We start from the raw sequence: 22,517 nt of genomic DNA on the forward strand, positions 1-22,517 counted from the left end.
TATAAACAGCCAATCACGTTGTGGCAAAGCCAAATAACCAGGTGTACTTGACAGGTAGATGTAACACTGAGTTGCCCCATGTTCATACTTCACTGATGTTACAGTACACAGCTGTCTAGTTTCAAAGGTATATTTGGCTGCACTTCCTCCGAGATGTTGCTTAATATATTTTTTTAGGCTCGTAAAATAATATTTTATTTCCTTTCAGTAGGTGAGTAGGTGATTGGGATAAGTTGAACTCTACACCAACAGCAGCTGCCTGGGTAATATGATTACAGTATGTGGTATTATAGCAGGAGCTGGATGCTAGAGCAGACTGGTAATGCTGTTTTAGGACTGGCTTAATCCAGGCTAGTTGGACACTAAGACATTTAGCCAGCCTTGTAAGTAACTATATTCTTCCCCTGTCAGGTAATGTGGGCTTCATTAGGGCTAGCGCTACGGCTAACGCAGATATCACCGTGCCGTGCCAAATCGCAGAGAAGAGGCCCACTTCGATCATGTCATGCTTGCCACTTCCACCTTCCCTCAAATAGCTTATACTGTCTGGTTACATTTATGGAGGGAGTTTCTCAACCGCCAAGCAGAGGACATGCATCTGTGTAGAAGTGGAAATTGTTTTTGTTTTTCATGTGTGTATTGTAGTTAGGTGCAAACAACACGTTGAGCAAGTAGAACATTGCAAAGTAAATCCAACATTGAGGAAGTGAATGGGACCAAGTGACCAACTACAACCTATTGAAACTGTTCCTTCTGTATGTTTTACAAAGCTCTCCTTGTCTTTTCCTCCTCTCCCCAGGGGAATCTCAAGAGCAGGGCAGTGGGGAGGATGCCGTTTCTCGGCTTCGCAGGCTGATCGCCGAGGGTGGTATGACGGCCGTGGTCCAGAGGGAGCAGAGCACCACCATGGCCTCCATGGGTAGCTTCGGTAACAACATCATCGTTAGCCACCGCATCCACCGCGGCTCCCAGACTGGGACAGAGGTTCAGGATGGGGGCAGAGACACTCAGGGCAGGGGTCAGGGTCTTGATGGAGGTGGTTGGACGTCCTTCTCTCCGTCCCACCGCGGCACTCTGTCGTTCACAGAGCCCACCTCCCGTATTCTGACCCACCACAGCATGCAGCTGGGCGAGATCTCAGGCTTCCTGTTAGAGCCCTCTGAGGCCCATAGCCGAACAGTAGCACCTCTCCCCTCCCAGTACATCACAGTCTCTTCTCATCTCAGCCCTCAGGGGCCCATTGGGGTGGAGGAGGGGGCCGATGGGACCCCTATGGACACAGACGATGCGTTTGAGGGTGTGGGACTTGTCGATGATCTAGATCTACACTTGCCCTCTGCTTCCTCCTCCTCTTCTTCAACCCTGTCCCCTGTTGTCTCCCCTCTTGACAACAACTTCAGCGCCAGTTACCATGGAGACCCCTATAGTCGATAGATGGTCATGTGCTTTCCATACCCATCTGATCTCTACCTGGAAGACTCTCCTCCGTCTAGCCTTATTACATTGACTACTGGTTTTTCTGGAGGCTTTCGAATCCCGACATTGAAATTAGGCACTTAAAACTTCATCCCACTCCTCCATTGCCTGTCCAGTTTTCTATCCAATAGTAGGCTGGATGAGACTTACCTTCAACCTAGGATTAGGCTCGGTCTCTTTCTTGGATGTGGTGTTCCTTTGCGTTCCCTGACCACTTTCAGACTTTTTTGTCATTGCCTAATTGAGAGCAAGAATCCAAAGCTACAGTTTGACCATTCCATTGGAGAGAGGTGGACCTGAATGACTCTTTTACAATCAGGGTTCAGATCGGTGGTTGTCGAAAGCCACCTGGAACCAAATTCCATGATCAAATTGCAACGTTCTTGAAAACGTGTTAGGACTCTGCCCCTTGCTCACTATTAGCAAGATGCTGGTATAGTAGAAGCACATTTTATTAACCAATCACATTGTTACAATTTGATTGTGAAACTGGATGATTCTGTCTATAAGTTATATTTATTGTGTGTGTGAGAGAGGATGTTCTATGTCACCCTTGGTAGTTATAAAACGTTTCATTCTAGTCGTCATGGTGGATTAGTGGTTTGCAAAGACGTAGTTGACCCAAGATAACTATGAATCTCTTGTACTACATCGGAGTAGAATTTAGGGAGATCACATCCACAACATGCTATTCCAAAAATGTTTGTTATTATCGCCGTGCGCTGTTCATGACAAAATAATTCCAGACTTATTATTTTTTTGCTTATTTATGATATCATAATCACCTTCTCATTTAGACTTCTTTTGAAGACATTGATACTGCCTGACTGATAAACTGCCCGTTTTTGATTTGGAAAGTTCAAATAGGGTACGCACAATGCCGTCAGGAGAACACCTAATCGTTTTTTTTACCCCTTTTTCTCCCCAATTTCGTGGTATCCAATTGTTTTTAGTAGCTACTATCTTGTCTCATCGCTACAACTCCCGTACGGGCTCGGGAGAGTTGAAGGTTGAAAGTCATGCGTCCTCCGATACACAACCCAACCAAGCCGCACTGCTTCTTAGCACAGCGTGCATCCAACCCGGAAGCCAGCCCTACCAACGTGTCGGAGGAAACACTGTGCACCTGGCAACCTTGGTTAGCGCGCACTGCGCCCGGCCAGCCACAGGAGTCGCTGGTGCGCGATGAGACAAGGACATCCCTACCGGCTAAGCCCTCCCTAACACGGACGACGCTAGGCCAATTGTGCGTCGCCCCACGGACCTAATTGTGCGTCGCCCCACGGACTTCCCAGTCGCGGCCGGTTACAACAGAGCCCGGGCGCGAACCAGAGTCTCTGATTGCACAGCTGGCGCTGCAGTACAGCGCCCTTAACCACTGCGCCACCCAGGAGGCCCCCCTAATCGTTTTTTTATTTAAAACATTTTTTCTCACATTTTCAAACAGTACATTTATATTTTCCAACTGGGCTATACATTTAGGTGAGGTTTTTTTCTCTCACTTGAGTAGCCTCGTTTCACTGCCAAAAATACAATTAAACCATCTAGTGTTGAGCGAAATGACAACACAATGTCAAATGCAGGTAGCCTAGTCAAATATTAACCTCCAATCACATTAACCGTTTCTCTCTCACGGGAAACCTTCACTCTCTTGCGCATAGATTTAGAAACGAAACATGACCATTTGAAAAATAAGCCACGGGAGTTTTTCGAGCGAGAATCAAGACGACGTTCAATAGTAAGACATGTATAAAAGCAACAGGTACATTAATAAGAAGGGTCTAGAAGCGTCTTATATTGTGAGCTACTGAGTGGCTAGGACAGGCAAGCCCCATACTATTGTGGAGGACTTAATTCTTCCTGCTGCCGCAGATATGGCTGGTACAATGCTGGGGGAAAAGGCCAAAAAAACGCACAGCTCCTGGTATATGTCCGTTACGTTTATGGGGGGTCAATTAAGGAAGACATCCTCTTCTGCAAACCACTGGAAACCAGGACAACATGGCTTTGGTGGTCAAGATGTGTTGGTATCTGTACTCATGTAGCAAAAGCCATGACAGGTAGACATAGTGGAGTGGTAACGCGCGTGCAAGCAGTTGCTCCTGACACCACTTGGTTACACTGCAGCATCCACCGGTAGTCTCTTGCTGCCAAGGGAATGCCTGACTGTTTTGAAAGACGTTTTGGACACCACAGTGTAAATGGTTAACTTTGTTAAAGCAAGGCCCCTGAACTCTCGTGTATTTTCTGCATTATGCAATGATATGGGCAGCGACCATGTCAACATACAGAGGTGAGCGGGTTATCAAGGGGCAATGTACTGACAAGCTTACATTTTTCTTTACTGACCATAATTTTCACTTGTCTGAACGTTTGCATGATGACGAGTTTCTCACACGACTGGCCTATCTGAGTGATGTTTTTTATCACCTGAATGATCTGAATCTAGGATTACAGGGACTCTCTGCAACTATATTCAATGTGCAGGACAAAATGGAGGCTATGATTAAAAAGTTGGAGCTTTTTTCTCTCTGCATTAACAAGGACAATACACAAGTCTTTCCATCATTGTATGATTTTTTGTGTGCAAATGAACTCAAGCTTACGGACAATGTCAAATGTAACATAGCGAAGCACCTAAGTGAGCTGGGTGCGCAATTACGCAGGTACTTTCCCGAAACGGAAGATAAAAACAACTGGATTCGTTATCCCTTTCATGCCCTGCCTTCAGTCCACTTACCGATATCTGAACAAGAGATCCTCATCGAAATTGCAACAAGTGGTTCTGTGAAAATATAAATTTAATCAGAAGTCACTGCTAGATTTCTGGATAGGGCTGTGCTCAGAGTTTCTTGCCTTGGCAAATCGCGCTGTTAAGACACTGGTGCCCTTTGCAAACACGTACCTATGTGAGAGTGGATTCTCGGCCCTCACTAGCATGAAAACTAAATACAGGCACAGACTGTGTGTGGAAAATGATTTAAGATTGAGACTCTCCAATACAATCCAACATTGCAGAGTTATGGGCATCCTTTCAAGCACACCCTTCTCATTAACCCGTGGAGAGTTCTTCACACTTTTTGATGAACAAATACGGTTTTATATGTAAGATGGCTAAATAAATAGCAACATTTTTGATTATTATTTGTGCCCTGGTCCTATAAGAGCTCTTTGTCAATTCCCACGAGCCGGGTTGTGACACAAACTCACACTCATTCTTATGTTTAATAAATGTATTGTGTAGTGTGTGTGTGTGTGTGTGTGGCAGGCTTACAATGATGGTAAAACACAACATTTGAGAGTGCGCTGACCCTGGTGCTAGAGGGGCTACGCAGCTGGAGGTTGAATGTTTGATGGGGTACGGGACTATAAAAAAGTTTGGGAACCACTGGTCTAGCATATCTCAACCATATCGTTGATGGCAAATATTGCCGATATTAGAGATTAATCGTATATTAAGCCAAACCGAGTAGCATTACAAGATGTTGCTACCAGGGAGTTGCCAGATAATACCATTACCCTTTCCTCCCCAGTGTAATGCCTGTATCAGGTGTTCAGTATGCAGTTGGATGTGTGTGCAACAATGGTTCATATGTTCCATAAAGGAAAACTAACATTCATCATGATTGCTTATGTATTTAAAAGGTTGATTTAATAATAACAGGGTACAGTACACATGTGCTACCGGCATTTAGATCATCAGCCCTAGATCCGCAGCCTCATAACTTCCCAAACTTGTCTTGAAAACACCCACATGCTGTGCCAAGTATTTGAAGTGAAGCATTTTGACAATGGTGTAACTCTTCTACACTGTCAAACTGTCACCCTATGACTTGTGGCGGTTGTCTTTTATACAGTAGGATTCCTTCTCTAGATCCACTGTGGTATGTTGAGCCTAGTCATCGAAGGCTAACTGGAATTTGAAAAAAGGAGATACTACATAATGTGTTGTACATCCAGAAGGCTCTCTTTAAAATTACCTGTTTGCCTCCCACTAGCTGCCCCGGGTGCCTTGAGGGTTGTTGTTGTTGTGACAGAGAGGCAGTTGGAGGTGCACAGGGGTGATGATGCGTATAGCATTCCGAGTCACCACAGGGGCAAAGCTCTCTAGGTTGAATGGACTTTGTCCTTCAAACAGCTTTGTCAGGTCTTCGTCCTTTTTTAAAAATTGGTTTGCCAATCAGAAGTAATCTGCATTTCAAAAAAAAAATGTACATTTTATTTATTGTTTTTCCTAGCAAGGTGGTGGGTTTTGACAGTGAAATAAACTGTGTTAAATTAATGAATTTGGAACAGCTTACTGCAGCTCCATGGTGAGTGGGTTACTTTTTTTGATCTTTCGATGTGAAAAGTAATTGCATTACGAACAGGTTTTTGTCTCTCAGCCACTGTTGGTCCAGCCAACTGGCAGTGCTTATCGCGCTCTCAAAAGTATATTGTGATTGTATCTGTTGAGTTTATTTATGTTTTAAAGATAATGGTTCAAGAGGAAGATATGCCAATTTCAGCCATAACGTAAGGTTGATCATATTTTTTCATATAAACTCACCAGTTGCAATAGTCATGTGATCCTTGCCGTAGCAACTGTCCATCACTGTTGTTCAGATCACTTCTAGGAGATCAATGCACCATTTGTCGGTTCATATGCTGATCTTACTACAAACATCTTCAGGATTTTTCATTGTCAAAAAGATACATATATTTTGTTGTTCATTGTTTATCCTATTGTGAAATTGTTATATCTTCCCAGTGTTTTCCTATACTGTATGACTGACTATTCACTTCTACAATGCCGATCTTCATTTTAATTTGTCCTCAATTAAGGGGTCCCATTATGGCTTGTAATGACTCCTGTAAGGTTATGGTAAATACTAGATTACCCCTCATAGCGTCAGTCTGAGTGAAATTAGATTTGGACAAATATATGCTTGTTGTTTGAGCCTGAATGTGTTTAATGTTAGTGTTTGATCTATGAGACTCAATATCCTTCTGAATTTCTACAAAAAATAATCAGTTTACAACCACTTCTAACTGTCGACCCTTGGAAAGAGCAGAAGGCCCGAGGCTTATTTACGGCACTTGGACTTGGGATAACGGAGTGATCTGGGTAGGAGTAGAAGGGGTGGAAAGGGATACAGTGTTTGCAACAGACAAACCAAGAGACCCATCAGGCATCAGAATGGTTCAGGCTAACCCAGATCTGTCAGACTCTCTGCTCCTGAAAAGATCCCCCTCCCCTTTGGAAACTGGAGCAGACAGCTGACACAGTTTTTTTCTTTTGTTTCCCCTTTGATTTCTTTTTGAGCACTCTCATTGTTTTTGTTGTTTTTGAACTTGTGGAATTTACTGTTTTCTTTTGTATTTGAAGAGGATATGATTGACTGCATTCTAGTGTCCTGTAGGTCAGGAGGATAATGGAAAGGATGGGTTTTTAAACAGAAGGCAGGAGCTTAGTGGCTTCGTGGTGACTGTTGGGTGAGATGAAGAGAAATTGAGCAGTAGAGCTGAATGCTGATCCCTGTGGGTTCCAGTCCTGCTGGGTTTTAATGTGGGAGAAAAACAGTGAGCGAAACGTCAGCATTGGATTTGGCCACCTTGATCTTCATACAGCATTGTGTTAGATAAGCTCTTCGGTTTCAGCTTTCACCTATCTGTGCTTTTTATTACTCGGTTCACCAACATACAATAATCAGCAGCTTGTGTATCAATTAAATCAAGACCACAGTTAAATAATGTAACTACAGTTTATACAGTCGAAATCTCCACATACAGTTCTCCAGTTTTTCTACCGATCACTTTCCACAGCCAAGGATGTTTTGAGACTTCCAGGGTTTTTATTTTCTGTGCAATTTAAGGGCAATATGTAATCACATGACATACTCAACAGATTTAGTTATACTGCTTTACACTGACCACACAACAATAATAAAACTGCACAACTGTTCACAGATCATCTCAAAATCATTGTAAAGACATTACACTGCAATATTTTCGTACAGGTGATAATCACGTTTGTGCTTCAGAATAAAAATGTCTGTGACCTTCTGGATATGATTGAAATTTGGATCAAATCTGTTTATTTTATTTTTTTATATATATTTGTAAGTCAGAAATGTGTTTTATAAAATGAGTTTCCTAAATTAATTACTTTATGGAAAATGGAAAATCCTAAAGGTCGCGAGTGTATTTGTTCTGTTGTCACTGACTCACCATAGTGTCTTTTTCTCACATGTATCAGTATGTGATCTGCTGGGTGTACGTGCACTCAACAAGGAAGTGTCTTCAGTGGACCTGCTTTTGTTGTTGTAGGGGATTGTGATTTGAAGGGTTTTCTATCTAATTTAAAGGGTCAAATGCAGTATATTACAGTAGTTGATGTGCAACTAAGTGCTGTGAGAACACCAAAGATCCTAGAAAATATATGTTGACCATAAACAAATAAAACTACAAATGTAAAACCTGAAACAATACCTTTTTTTTTTATTCTCTCAAGGGTGAAAGATGTTATCATACATTTTTCTTCCACTGTGCTGTTAAGCAGTGGTTATTTTACATGGTGAGCTGTTATGACTGGTTTGAAACCTTGTCAGTCTCTCTCTCTTGCTATTTTACAGTATGAGAAGAATTTGTCTTATAAATAATGCATTAATTGATTGCATAACAGCAACATATCCTGCCAGCTCTTTATAATCCTGGAACATTTTGTATTCAGTAATTTGAACAATACAATGTCATTGGGGGCAGTCATGTTCACAGTACAGAATACTGTGCACAGGATCTTCAAGACTGACCTCTTACTCTTGAGAGCTTGGACCTAGTGGTAACATTGGATGGAAATAATGATCTTTCTATGGATATTTTTGCTTCCTCCCTTTTATTTTTATCACATCTTTGTGGGTTTATTCATGGCAAATGGTTCTGGTAAACAACCCACATCCCCTCCTACAGAAAAACTCACTTTTGGCCAGCAAAGCCAGGCCTTGAGCAAAAATAACGAGAGCAATCAAAATGAACAAATATTAGGATTGTTTTCCGCTTGGGGGTTTTCATGTCTTCCAGAATCATTTGCTTCTTGAGAATTAAGTTTTTTTATCATGAAACTGCATCCGTATTTGTTTAAAAAAAAAAGGATAACCATTTCTAATCTGCTGAATTATTCATATTTTCTTAACTCAGGGGAGATATAAAATCAACCGAATCATTGGATTCCTCACTGCTCTGCTGTATCAGATCTGACCAAAAGGTCCCACAATGATCTGACACATGGATGCCCTGGGGGTTTAAAGAGGTTGAACTTTATCTAGTGTTGGTCCACCTGATCAACTGACTGTGTGTGTGTTTATACTAGAGATGACGATTCAGACCGGTGCAAAGAGGTAGAGGGAAAACAAACAAACAAAGCTGTGCCTCTATATTAACTGAGATAATTACATAACAGTGTAAATGGATAGAAATTAGAACTGGGAAATTGATGAAAGCATTGCACTTAACTTCATAAATTACACTAGAGAGTGCTGCTTGGAGTGACCTAGGACCTGGCACAGCTGAGCAAGTGGTTGGCAACATGGCCAGTCTGATTGCCCATACAATCCCTCCCTTTACCCCTGTCAATGTTGCTGAGGTGGAGTAGGAACAGAACAGAGAACTTACATAACTACAGTATGCTCCTCTGTGAATGGATACTCCCTCTTAAGCACCTACACAGACTAGCCTCTGACCCAGCGCAATCATCAGTATATTCAGTCCGATAGGTGGCGGAACTAATTGGATGCTAGAGCTTAAGTTACAGCACTCTTGTTGCAGTAGCCACCTTCCAGCCCCAAAATGTTCTCCCAGGAGACCAACTCTGAGTTGCGGTCCATCTGCAGTGGCTGCTCATGTTCTTGACGAGGAGAGGCTTCAGTGGGGGAGTCGATGTGTTTAATTGTATGTCAGGTGCTCTGGGGAAATACTGCCACAAAGTAAGATGTTTTTAGGAGAGGAAGAGAGAAAAGGCCTCCCACTTTTATTTCCTCTCTTCTTTTGTTTGCCTCCTTTCCCTGTTGCTCTCTCCAGCCAAGTTTTTCTTCTCTCTCCCTCGCCCTCTTCCTTCCCACCTCCCCCCACTCTGTTCTACAGATGCTCTCTTTCCTCCCTCTCATCACCCCACCCATGGTCTCTCCACTCCCATTATTTCTGCATGCCCCTCCGCCCCCCTGCCGTGTCTCCTGTGAATAAGAGTCTGGCACTTCAGTGTTAGAGGCCCTGTCACTTCAAAGCAATGCTTTTAATTAATCCAATTTGGTGAGAGGCAGTTCTAGGAGTGCACCTACCGTTCAGGAGAGAGGGTAGCAGGATGGATGACGGGTGTCCTCAGAGGTGGTATGGAAAAAGAAAGCCATTACCCATACTCCACCACTCCATAAGTGGGGCCTGGGGACGTTCGGGTGAACTCTTCACTTTGCGTGTCTCTAAAGACACCAGGTACTTGCACTACTTTAGTAATCGATGTGTGTGATGTATCTTTAACGAGTTCATGCATATAATCGTGCATCACCACATGCGCAAATAACGAATTAGGCCAATGTACAAATTTCACAGGAAGACTATGGAGACCACAAATTGCTTGACTGTCTTTTAGACTCGGATCCCCTCATAATGAATTAACTGTTGCAACAACAAAAAAAGCTTGATGCAAAAAATATCAGCACCGTCCCAGCTCCTAAATACTCCGCTTCTGGTTAAATTGGGGCACTTTTTTATCAGAGTAAACATGAAGACAGAAATCCGCTTTAGGACTTTTAAATGGGTGTGGAGTTTGTCCTAGAAACAAACACACACACACACCAGCTGGCTTCGGTGCAGCTATGTTGTTGCTGGAAGAAGAAAAAATGCTGTAAAAGCTGCACCGCTAAATGTCTACTAAAACTACAGTTGTGGCCAAAAGTTTTGAGAATGACACATTAATTTTCACAAAGTCTGCTGCCTCAGTTTGTATGATGGCAATTTGCATATACTCCAGAATGTTATGAAGATTGGTCAGATGAATTGCAATTAATTGCAAAGTCCCTCTTTGCCATGCAAATTAACTGACCCCCCCCCCCCAAGAAAAAATGTCCACTGCATTTCAGCCCTGCCACAAAAGGACCAGCTGACATGTCAGTGATTCTCTCGTTAACACAGGTGTGAGTGTTGACGAGGACAAGGCTGGAGATCACTTTCATGCTGATGTAATTGTCAATAAAAGCCTTTTACACTTAAGAAATGCTTGTAATTATACTTCACTATTTCATAGTAACATCTGACTAAAATATCTAAAGACACTGAGGCAGCAAACTTTGTGGAAATTAATATTTCCATTTTCATTGTCCTCACACCACAAGGAGCAGTAGAATATGATACAGCAAAACCCTCTCATACTGATCTGCTGAATCATTGTTATCTTCCGAATACATTAACTATCACAGAACACTGAGGTTTTTGGTGAGATTAATTCTTAATGGTCTGTTGAGAGTAGAGGTCCATTATCTTATTCTCTCTCTCCTATGCATTCAAGTTTATCTGCTTTGTTAAATTAGTCAATTCCCTCTAGCTTCACATTGTGATTGATGTAATAAGTGTGTTTTACTGTGGTATGAATTACTGTACGTAATAAAAGGACACAAAGCACAAATCATAATCACTGTCATACATTGGTGCTGAAGAAATTAAGGTTATTGTGCAACAATAACAGGGGTAGAGCATGCTATGTACCAGTGGTGGCTGGTACATAGACTTGAAAAATTGAAGAGGATGGGCGACCCACGGTATAGGCGCGGATCGCATGGAGATGACAAAGTGTGTTCCAAAAATCGTCAAAGACTATTTTAACGTTTCATAAAGACATTTACAGTACAATATTATGGGGAATGAGAAGGCTACTTACACAGTTGGAAAGGGATGCAGTGCTTGAATGAGGGTATGAGGCATGAGTTGAGGTGTTCAGAGGCTTGACCAGTGCAGGACAGGATTTGACTGGGAAGACAACAACAAAAAACACAACACACTGCATAATTAGCCAAAAGAGATAAGAATGAGCTAGTCCAAGCAAGGAGTGAAATGATTGTGTAATAATGTGATTGTGTTTGTGAATGTGATTGACTACAGTTGAAGTCAGAAGTTTACATACACCTTAGCTAAATACATTTAACCTCAGTTTTTCACAATTACTGACATTTAATCCTAGACAAAATTCCGTCTTTGGCCAGTTAGGATCACCGCTTTATTTTAAGAAAGTGAAATGTCAGAATAATAGTAGAGAGAATTATTTATTTCAGCTTTTAATTCTTTCATCACATTCCCATACTCAATTAGTATTTGGTAGCATTGCCTTTAAATTGTTTAACTTGGGTCCAACATTTCGGGTATCCTTCCACAAGCTTCCCGCAATAAGTTGGGTGAATTTTGGCCCATTCCTCCTGACAGAGCTGGTGTAACTGAGTCAGATTTGTTGGCCTCCTTGCTCGCACACGCTTTTTCAGTTCTGCCCACAAATTTTCTATAGGATTGATGGCTACTCCAATACCTTGACTTTGTTGTCCTTAAGCCATTTTGCCACAACTTTGGAAGTATGCTTGGGGTCATTGTCCATTTGGATGACCCATTTGCGACCAAGCTTTAACTTGACTGATGTCTTGATATGTTGCTTCAATATATCCACATAATTCTCTCCCTCGTGACACCATCTATGTTGTGAAGTGCACCAGTCCCTCCTGCAGTAAAGCACTCCCACAACATGATGCTGTCACCTCCGTGCTTCACGGTTGGGATGGCATTCTTCGGCTTGCAAGTCTCCCACTATTTCCTCCAAACATAACGATGGTCATTATGGCCAAACAGTTCTATTTTTGTTTCATCAGACCAGAGGACATTTCTCCAAAAAGTACAATCTTTGTCTCCATGTGCAATTGCAAACCGTAGTCTGGCTTTTTTATGGCGGTTTTGGAGCAGTGGCTTCTTGCTTGCTGAGCAGCCTTTCAGGTCGAGATGGGACTCGTTTTACTGTGGACATAGATACTTTGTACCTGTTTCCTCCAGCATTTTCACAAGGTCCTTTGATTTGCACTTTTCGCACCAAAGTACGTTCATCTCTAGGAAACAGAACGCATCTCCTTCCGTGGTCCCATGGTGTTTATACTTGCGTACTATTGTTTGTACAGATGAATGTGGTACCTTCAGGTGTTTGGAAATTGCTCCCAAGTATGAACCAGACTTCTGGAGGTCTACAACTTTCTTTCTGACGTCTTGGCTGATTTCTTTTGATATTTCCATGATGTCGAGTAAATAGGCACTGAGTTTGAAGGTAGGCCTTGGAATTCACCCACAGGTACACCTCCAATTCACTCAAATTATGTGAAATAGCCTATCAGAAGCTTCTAAAGCCATGACATCATTTTCTGGAACATTCCAAGCTGTTTAAAGGCACGGTCAACCTAGTGTATGTAAACTTCTGACCCACTGGAATTGTGATAGAGGGAATTATAAGTGAAATAATCTGTCTGTAAACAATTGTTGGACAAAGTAGATGTCCTAACCGACTTGCCAAAACTATAGTTTGTTCACAAAAAATTGAGTGGTTGAAGAACAAGTTTTAATGACTCCAACCTAAGTGTATGTAAACTTCCGACTTCAACTGTACATACATTAATGAGAGATTTTTTATCAGGGTATAAAGTGGAGGGAAAACATTCTATGTGCCAGTGGATGAGTAGGCACGTGAGATGTGGCTTCAGTTCATGTCATGAGAAAGTTGACAGTGGAAGCGGAGTGGTCATCACCTCTTAATCAGGGAACAGGAGGGGACTTAGCTGTAAATACAAATAGTAGATACATTCCATTACAGCTACACCATCATAGGTTTGGAAGAGTTTCTCTATGAAGTTAAACTCAGACATCTCAAAATGTATATAGTCAAACACAGACTGCGCATCTCGCCCACTTGACACATCAAAGTATCCCAAGAAACATTCCTGAATAAACCCTGATCACCCACATACCTGACGATAACTGACAACTGCAAGCAGACTGGTGGCACCATAGGTCCCAGAGCCGTGGTGCAATTTTTACACCCTGGGGCCTAGAGTTCTTTCTTATATGTTAACCTAACTAGGAAAACTGTGGACCTTAGAAAGTATGACAGTGTTTAATCAGTTGTAAAAAGGTTTTATATGGGCTATGATGGGACCAATCAGGTCACATGGTTTCCTGGCCCTGGGGGGATGAAAACCCTGTCAAACTGCAGCTACCTTATATTTGTTCATATAAATTATATTTAGACTAGATTAGCAGGGGGATTTCCTCTACAAAGACACATAGACAACAACTGACAGACAGTAGAACTCAAAGGGCTGAGCTTGCTTTATGCATGTTTGCATCATGCAGGCATATGCAACTGTAGGCCTTATTAAAATGTACTCACATCTCTCATCACTATTATGTTTATTGATTAATTCCAGTTAATAATTTGGGATTAAAGACGTATAGACAGCATAGCCAGACGATTTTTTAAAATATAAGTATAACATTAAGCATTAACTCCTTACACACAAATGGACTATAAATACATAACTTTACCAATTAGTTTACCCTGACCAGATGGACAGGGCGCACAGGTTGTATACAGCTGCTCTTATTAGTAGTTCACAGTTGATCAGACTGAAAAATAGTCTCATTTTTATCCCATACACTGCATACAGAAATGTCAGATTTCTAATGTTTGGGTGTGGCCTAGGCTGCTGCAACATTTATGTCATGAGTTTTTGCTTGTGTCTGTCTGGAGTGATTGTGTTACCATCTTTGCAAAATAAATACCAGAGGAAAGTGGAAAGCATACTTGAGTTCACGCGAAAAAATCCACTGCGTCAACCTCTGTCTTTTAATCTAACTTTTAATGGATGATGCGATGGAAGCGAAAAGATCATTGTAAATTGTTTTCGACATCCCAGAAAGTCGAACGTTTTATATGTTCAGCAAGTAAAGCAACGTAACGTGCAGTTACCTCTGCAAGCTCATTATAGTTGCCCTTCTTGGCGGAACTTTCCCTCTCGTCATGTCCTCTAAATGCAAATTTTTGCATGCACAAAAACGCAGTGGTGTTGATAAGCCGCTTGAGAACATCCCTGTTTCTTCTTACTTTATCGTTGTGTTGTGCAGCTTGAATATGCAGCCCTTTGTCATAATCGATGCAGCTTTTTCCCAGAAGCTTGAATCTGATGTGGGCATTTTTATGCTCCCTGCTTTTGTTTTGCCGTTTAGCTGAATGGTCGATGTTCTTCTGGTCACTGTACCCACCTTTCGAACAAACCTCAGACTTTCCAAAAAGCAGGCAAGGCCAACAATTAAGGCGGCTTGATGAAATGCTCCATGTTAACCAGCTATACTTTTGATACCAGTCGGTATTGAATGCCCTCGCCTTTTCATCCTTCTTGATTAAACTGATCTCAGGCAGAGGTCGACCCTCGCTTTTAATTTGCGTCTTTCCCGTGTACCCCGGAGAATGAAAGGGATTCTTCAACAAAAAGTCTACAACATTTTCGGCAACATTGGCCATTCTACGTACACCTGTCACCTTAGGAAACTATGCAGTATTTAGTTTTTTTAATGTATTATTTCTTACACTGTTATCCCAGGAATTCTTAAGTCTTCTTACATACAGCCAGGAAGAACTATTGGATATAAGAGCAACGTCAATTTACCAACATTACGACCAGGAATACGACTTTCTTGAAGCGGATCCTATGTTTGGACCACCACCCAGGACAATGGATCGGATCCCAGTAGGCGACCCAAAACAACGGCGCCGCAGAAGGGGCAGACGGAGCGGTCTTCCGGTTGCCTTCTGGAGAGACATCAGAGATTGTAACATTCTCTGTTTCACGGAAGCATGGCTTACTCAGGATATGTTATCATATCGGTACAGCCACCCGGTTTCTTTATGCATCGCACCAACAGAAACAAATCTCTCTGGTAAGAAGAAGGGCGGGGGTTTGCCTTATGATTAACGAGTTGTGGTGTGATCATAACAACATACAGGAACTCAAGTCCTTTTGTTCACCTGACCTAGAATTCCTTGCAATCAAATGCCGACCGCATTATCTACCAAGAGAATTCTCTTCGATTATAATCACAGCCGTGTTTATCCCCCCCAAACAGACACCTCCATGGCCCTGAAAGAACTTAATTGGACTCTATGTAAACTGGAAACCACATATCCTGAGTCTGCATTTATTGGAGCTGGGGATTTTAACAAGGCTAATCTGAAATTAAGGCTCCCTAAATTTTATCAGCATATCAAATGCCGGGCTGGCAAAATACAGATCATTGCTACTCTAACTTCTGCGATGGATACAAAGCCCTCCCTCGCCCTCCTTTCGGCAAATCTGATCACGACTCCATTTTGTTGCTCCCAGCCTATAGACAGAAACTAAAACAGGAAACGCCTGTGCTCAGGTCTGTTCAACACTGTCCCAACCAATCTGATTCCACGCTTCAAGATTGCTTCGATCACGTGGACTGGGATATGTTCCGGATAGCCTCAGACAACAACATTGATGCATACGCTGATTCGGTGGGTGAGTTTATTAGCAAGTGCAGTGGGGATGTTGTACCCACTGTGACCATTAAAACCTTCCCCAACCAGAAACCGTGGATTGATGGCAGCATTCGCGCAGAACTGAAAGCGTGAACCACTGCTTTTATTCATGGCAAGGCGACCGGAAACATGACTGAATACAAACAGTGTAGCTATTCCCTCCACAAGGCAATCAAACAAGCAAAGTAGAGTCGCAATTCAATGGCTCAGACACGAGATGTATATGGCAGGGTCTATAGTCAATCACGGATTACAAAAAGAAAACCAGCCTCCTCGCGTACACCGATATCTTGCTCCCAGACAAACTAAACAACTTCTTTGCTCGCTTTGAGGCTAATACAGTGCCACCGACACGGCCTGCTACCAAAACCTGCGGGCTCTCCTTCACTGCAGCCGACGTGAGTAAAACCTTTAAACATGTTAACCCTCGCATGGCTGCTGGCCCAGACGGCATCCCTAGCCGCATCCTAAGAGCATGCGCAGACCAGCTGGCTGGTGTGTTTACGGACATATTCAATCAATCCCTATCCCAGTCTGCTGTTCCCACATGCTTCAAGAGGGCCACCATTGTTCCTGTTCCCAAGAAAGTTAAGGTAACTGAGCTAAACGACTTTCACTCAGTAGCACTCACTTTCGTCATCATGAAGTGCTTTGTGAGACTAGTCAAAGATCATATCACCTCCACCCTACCTGACACCCTAGACCAACAACAATTTGCTTACCGCCCCAATAGGTCCACCTCAGGAGGCTGAAGAAATTTGGCTTGTCACCAAAAACACTCACAAACTTTTGCAGATGCTCAATCGAGAGCATCCTGTCGGGCTGTATCACCGCCTGGTATGGCAACTGCTCTGCCCACAACTGTAAGCCTCTCCTGGGAGTAGTGAGGTCTGCACAACGCATCACCTGGTGCAAACTACCTGCCCCCCAGGACACCTACACCGCCCGATGTCACAGGAAGGCCAAAAAGATCATAAAGGACAACAACCACCCGAGCCACTGCCTGTTCACTCCACTATCATCCAGAAGACGAGGTCAGTACAGGTGCATCAAAGCAGGGACCGAGAGACTGAAAAACAGCTTCTATCTCAAGGCCATCAGACTGTTAAACAGCCATCACTGACATTGAGTGGCTGCTGCCAACATACTGACTCAAATCTCTATCCACTTTAATAATAAAAAATTGGATGTAATAAATGTATTACTAGTCACTTTAAACAATGCCACTTTATATAATGTTTACACAACCTACATTACTCATCTTCTGCCGTTCGGCCATTGCTCATCCATATATTTATATGTACATATTCTTATTCATTCCTTTACACTTGTGTGTACAAGGTAGTAGTTGTGAAATTGTTAGACTACTTGTTAGATGTTCACGGTCGGAACTAGAAGCACAAGCATTTCGCAACTCTCGCATTGACATCTGCTAACCATGTGTATGTGACCAATAACATTTGATTCTACCATTCTGGCTGAGAAAACTGCACACTCGCGCTGGTATCTAGCTTGCTACTGAAGTTAGCAAGGCAAATTTAAGTAAATTGCACTAACTGGACACAAAAATAAAGTTCTAAAACCAATACAACTATTTATAATATACCTCCTCTGTCCCCTGTAATTTGAAAAAACGAATTTGAATTGAATAATATCCCTAAAAAATGCTCAACTACCATACCTCACTCTTAATCTCTATCCAACAATGTCACCAAGGTTCTCAACACATAGAACCCTCATAATGCTCTGTGGCACAACATAATAAGTTAGTTCTCTGATCCTAATTATAGGATTGGATGGACAACATGTCAATTCATACTGCATTACCATGTATTGCTATGGAAGGGGGTGAGGTCTACGAGCCTCCTCAGTTTTGTATTGAAGTCAATGTATCCAGAGGAGGACGGAAGCTAGCTGTCCTCCAGCTACACCATGGTGCTACCCCAGACAGTGCTGTTGAAATTACTGTAGACCTGTAGACCACTGCAAAACAGTGTATTTTAATAAATGATTTGGTGACGTGAATATATTTATTATAGTTTTATCTGAAAAGGATGACTTTTTGAATGTTTCACTATTTTCTTTTTTAATTACATTTCACTGAGGAGATTGGTCCTCCCCTTCCTCCTCTGAGGAGCCTCTACTGCTGTGTACTGAAGTGTAACAGAGCAGGTGGGTGGGTCTCACAATGGCTGGGGAGTAGGGGACCTTCTCTCATGAAAGGTGCATTTGATATAATATCATTGGGTGGAACACGAGAGAATAGGAAAATGACAGTGTTGTGGCACATCACTATGTTGCAAGGGATTGCGAAAGGAGGAACATGAATAAATAAAATTATAAAGGTGGGAATAAAGATGAAGCCCATTTAATATGCATTGAAATATGACTAGCTATCCTTTGTCAGTAACTGAGCATTAAAGAGATGTTACTCCAACATTTACACAAAGATATAAACCTGCAAATTGATTTTATTGGGTAGATGTAGCATGTCTACCACACTGCCACTCACCCACATAGCCTATGACAGGACAGCTCTAGGGCAGGTTCACAGAGAGGAGTGGAGGAGGAGAGGGAGGTAGAGAAAGCAGATGGACTGAGGCAGAGGGGTGAGTGGTAGTTGAAGAATGGATGAACAAAAGGCCCTGACCTCCAGGCTACATTAACTAGCTCATCTCACATAGTTTCCACCTTGATCCATGTGGTATCTTTATGTATTTGTTGACCTGTGTCGTGATGCAGGAAATCTCCCCATGCTGAAATAACTGAGCCATGGTTCTCTCATATCTGGGTGAATTACCTTGTAAATCTTTACGCCAATTCCTTAACACCGGGGTGTTCGTCTTCATCCATAACACCCCATGTGGTCAACTTCCATCAGTGGAATTCTGACATAATTATGTTGCTTTAATCAATACATAATTAATTATCTTTAACCTGCTGTCAAAGGCTCTTTCATGACCAATCCAGGCCATTTTTGGATTTTCCGGATAACCTGATTTTATCAGATGTTCTATTTAGTTGTCATAAGGCTATGTAATATTGCATTCCAGAGGCAGAACATGTAGAAATTCCACTTGGGTTGATTAGCTTATGTTTTATCACGATACATTTACAAAATATTTTTGTATTATCAGCCAGAAACCATAATGTATAAGTCATGTGCTTACATGGAGGAGAGAATAAATTCCCTCTGTGTGTATTTGTGTGTGTATCTGTGTGTGTGTATTTGTGTGTGTATCTGTGTGTGCTTATGGGAAGGAGGGGAGGATTTGAAGCTGCGAGGCACAGGACACGGAACTTGAAGACCGTCTCAATCCTGTTAAGCTGCGTGTTTTTTAATGGGGTTTTTTTGCATTCCAAATAACAACGTAATGCATCAGAGGCACGGTCTAATGAAAACCAGTCCGCAAAGGACCTTGCAAAAAGTCATAAGGAATGTCTTGTATCTGCCGCAGCTAGTATTTATTTATCTTCACCAATGTCAATGCATTCGCACATAGTGGACATAAACAGATTTGCATCTTGTGTATGACTTTTTGATGTGTGTGCAGTCAGATTCTGCTTTAGTGAGTCATGTCTAATGGATCAGATTTCATCAGCACATGTTTAGAGCCAATCAAGTTCTACTAACCTGTCTTATGTTATGGTGCCATGTTGTGGTGAGCATCAGTGAAGAGTGGAATGGCAATCAGTATGGTCAGCTATTAGCAGACATACAGTTGAAGTCGGAAGTTTACATACACTTAGGTTGGAGTCATTAAAACTCGTTTTTCAACCACTCCACAAATTTCTTGTTAACAAACTATAGTTTTGGCAAGTCTGTTAGGACATCTACTTTGAGCGTGACACAAGTACTTTTGCAACAATTGTTTACAGACCGATTATTTCATTTATAATTCACTCTATCACAATTCCAGTGGAACAGAAGTTTACATACACTAAGTTGACTGTGCCTTTAAACAGCTTGGAAAATTCCAGAAAATGATGGCATGGCTTTAGAAGCTTCTGATAGGCTAATTGACATAATTTGAGTCAATTGGAGGTGTACCTGTGGGTGTATTTCAAGGCCTACCTTCAAACTCGGTGCCTATTTGCTCGACATCATGGGAAAATCCAAAGAAATCAGCCAAGACGTTAGAAAAAAATTTGTAGACCTCCACAAGTCTGTGAGCAATTTCCAAATACATGAAGGTACCATGTTCATCTGTACAAACAATAGTATGCAAGTATAAACACCAATGAACCACGCAGCCTTCATACCGCTCAGGAAGGAGATGCTTTCTGTCTCCTAGAGATTAACGTATTTTGGTGTGAAAAGTGCAAATCAATCTCAGAACAACAGCAAAGGATCTTGTGAAGATGCTGGAGGAAACAGGTACAAAAGTATCTATATCCACAGTAAAACAAGTCCTATATCAACATAACCTGAACCGCCATAAAAAACCATACTACGGTTTGCAACTGCACATGGGAACAACGATCATACTTTTTGGAGAAACGTCCTCTGGTCTGTTGAAACAAAAATAGAACTGTTTGGCCATAATGACCATCGTTATGTTTGGAGGAAAAAATGGGGAGGTTTGCAAGCCGGAGAACACCATCACAAACGTGAAGCACGGGGGTGGCAGCATCATGTTGTGGGGGTGCTTTGCTGTTGGAGGGACTGGTGCACTTCACAAAATAGATGGTATCATGAGGGAGGAAAATTATGCGTATATTTTGAAGCAGCATCTCAAGACATCAGTCAGGAAGTCAAAGCTTGGTCGCAAATGTGTCATCCAAATGGACAATGACTCCAAGCATACTTCCAAAGTTGTGGCAAAATGGCTTAAGGACAAAAAGTCAAGGTATTAGCGTGGCCATCACAAAGCCCTGACATCAATCATATAGAACATTTGTGGGCAGAACTGAAAAGCGTGTGCGAGCAAGGAGGCCTACAAACCTGACTCAGTTACGCCAGCTCTGTCCGGAGGAATGGGCCAAAAGTCACCCAACTTATTTTTGGGAAGCTTGTGGAAGGATACCTGAAACGTTTGACCCAAGTTAAACAATTTAAAGGCAATTCTACTAAATACTAATTGAGTGTATGTAAACTTCGGACCCACTGGGAATGCGATGAAAGAAATAAAAGTTGAAATAAATCATTCTCTCTACTATTAATCTGACATTTCACATTCTTAAAACAAACTGGTGATCCTAACTGGCCTAAGACAGGGAATTTGGCTAGGATTAAATGTCAGTAATTGTGAAAAACTGAGTTTATATGTATTTGGCTAAGGTGTATGTACACTTCCAACTTCAGCTGTATACAGTATAGAAGGCTGTGCAAAATGACTCAGAAAAATATTTTGGGTGTTTAACCTCACTAATAAATGAAGGTATAATTTTTTCAAGGAATGATTTATTGAATGAGAACAGACAACATCCCATTTAGCCTCTTCAAGCTTCTGTCAAACCTCCTCCATCTATAGCCTGTAATATAATAAGACATGGGAATGTAATATTTTGTCATAACTTTGAAGGATAAATACATAATGATGCAGTTTAGCCATTTTAGTGGCAAACTCCAAGACATATATTGATGTGAAGCAATTGTATCATGTCAATATATCCATGTTTTTCACAACACAACTTTCACAGAACAGCATTGTGTCTCTGAGTCAAACTTACAACTTTCGGTGCCAGATAACCTTAATTTCTCCCTTAAAGTGATTCTCCCCCTATGTTTAGGCAAGCCTAAATTACTGTAGTTCAGGATTACATTTGGCTTAACAAATCACATAATAAATTACATGGGCTCACTCTGTGTGAAATAATAAGGCTTGACATTCATTTTAAATGACTCCCCCCTTCGTCTTTCCCCCATCCATACAACATATGTAAGATCCCTCATTCAAGTATTTAATTTCAAGCACAGATATGAACACACTTAACAAAAATCTAAATGCAAATAAGGAAATCAGTCAATTGAAATGTTAAATTAGACCCTAAACTATGGATTTCACATGACTGGGGAGCCAGGCCCAGCGAATCAGAATTAGTTTCTCCCACAAAAGGGCTTTATTTAGTCTCCTCAGTTTCATCAGTTGTCCAGGTGGTTGGTCTCAGATGATCCCGCAGGTGACTAAGCCGGATGTGTAGATCCTGGGCCGGTTGGAAGTTTATTTTGTCCAGAAATGTGTTTACGTCTCTGTTATTTAGCGTTTCTCCTTTTCCAAGATAATCCATCCACCTGACAGGTGTGGAATATCAATAAGCTGATTAAACAGCATGATCATTAGGTGCAGCTTGTACTGAGGAGTAAATCTGAAAATCTATTGCAAGACTTGAAAATTGCTATGTATCCATGACCCCCAATACCTTGACAGAGCATTAGAATTCAAAAAAGAATGGGCAAATATTGCACAATTTAACCTTTATTTAACCAGAA

At 41.8% G+C, this 22,517-nt stretch overlaps 1 protein-coding gene across 2 annotated transcripts in view; it reads left to right on the plus strand.

The window, feature by feature from the left end:
• LOC135546876 (activating molecule in BECN1-regulated autophagy protein 1A-like) overlaps positions 1-7,944 on the plus strand; it is a 103,597-nt gene extending 95,653 nt beyond the window's left edge. For both annotated transcript variants that reach the window (XM_064975441.1, XM_064975448.1), the window contains one exon: positions 800-7,944. In XM_064975441.1, the coding sequence (XP_064831513.1) occupies positions 800-1,434 (635 nt within the window). In that variant the 3' untranslated portion in view covers positions 1,435-7,944. The remainder of the gene's footprint in view (positions 1-799) is intronic.
• Positions 7,945-22,517: the final 14,573 nt, after the last annotated feature.

This window comes from Oncorhynchus masou, chromosome 1, assembly GCF_036934945.1.
Source record: "Oncorhynchus masou masou isolate Uvic2021 chromosome 1, UVic_Omas_1.1, whole genome shotgun sequence".
Taxonomy (NCBI): Eukaryota; Metazoa; Chordata; class Actinopteri; order Salmoniformes; family Salmonidae; genus Oncorhynchus; species Oncorhynchus masou.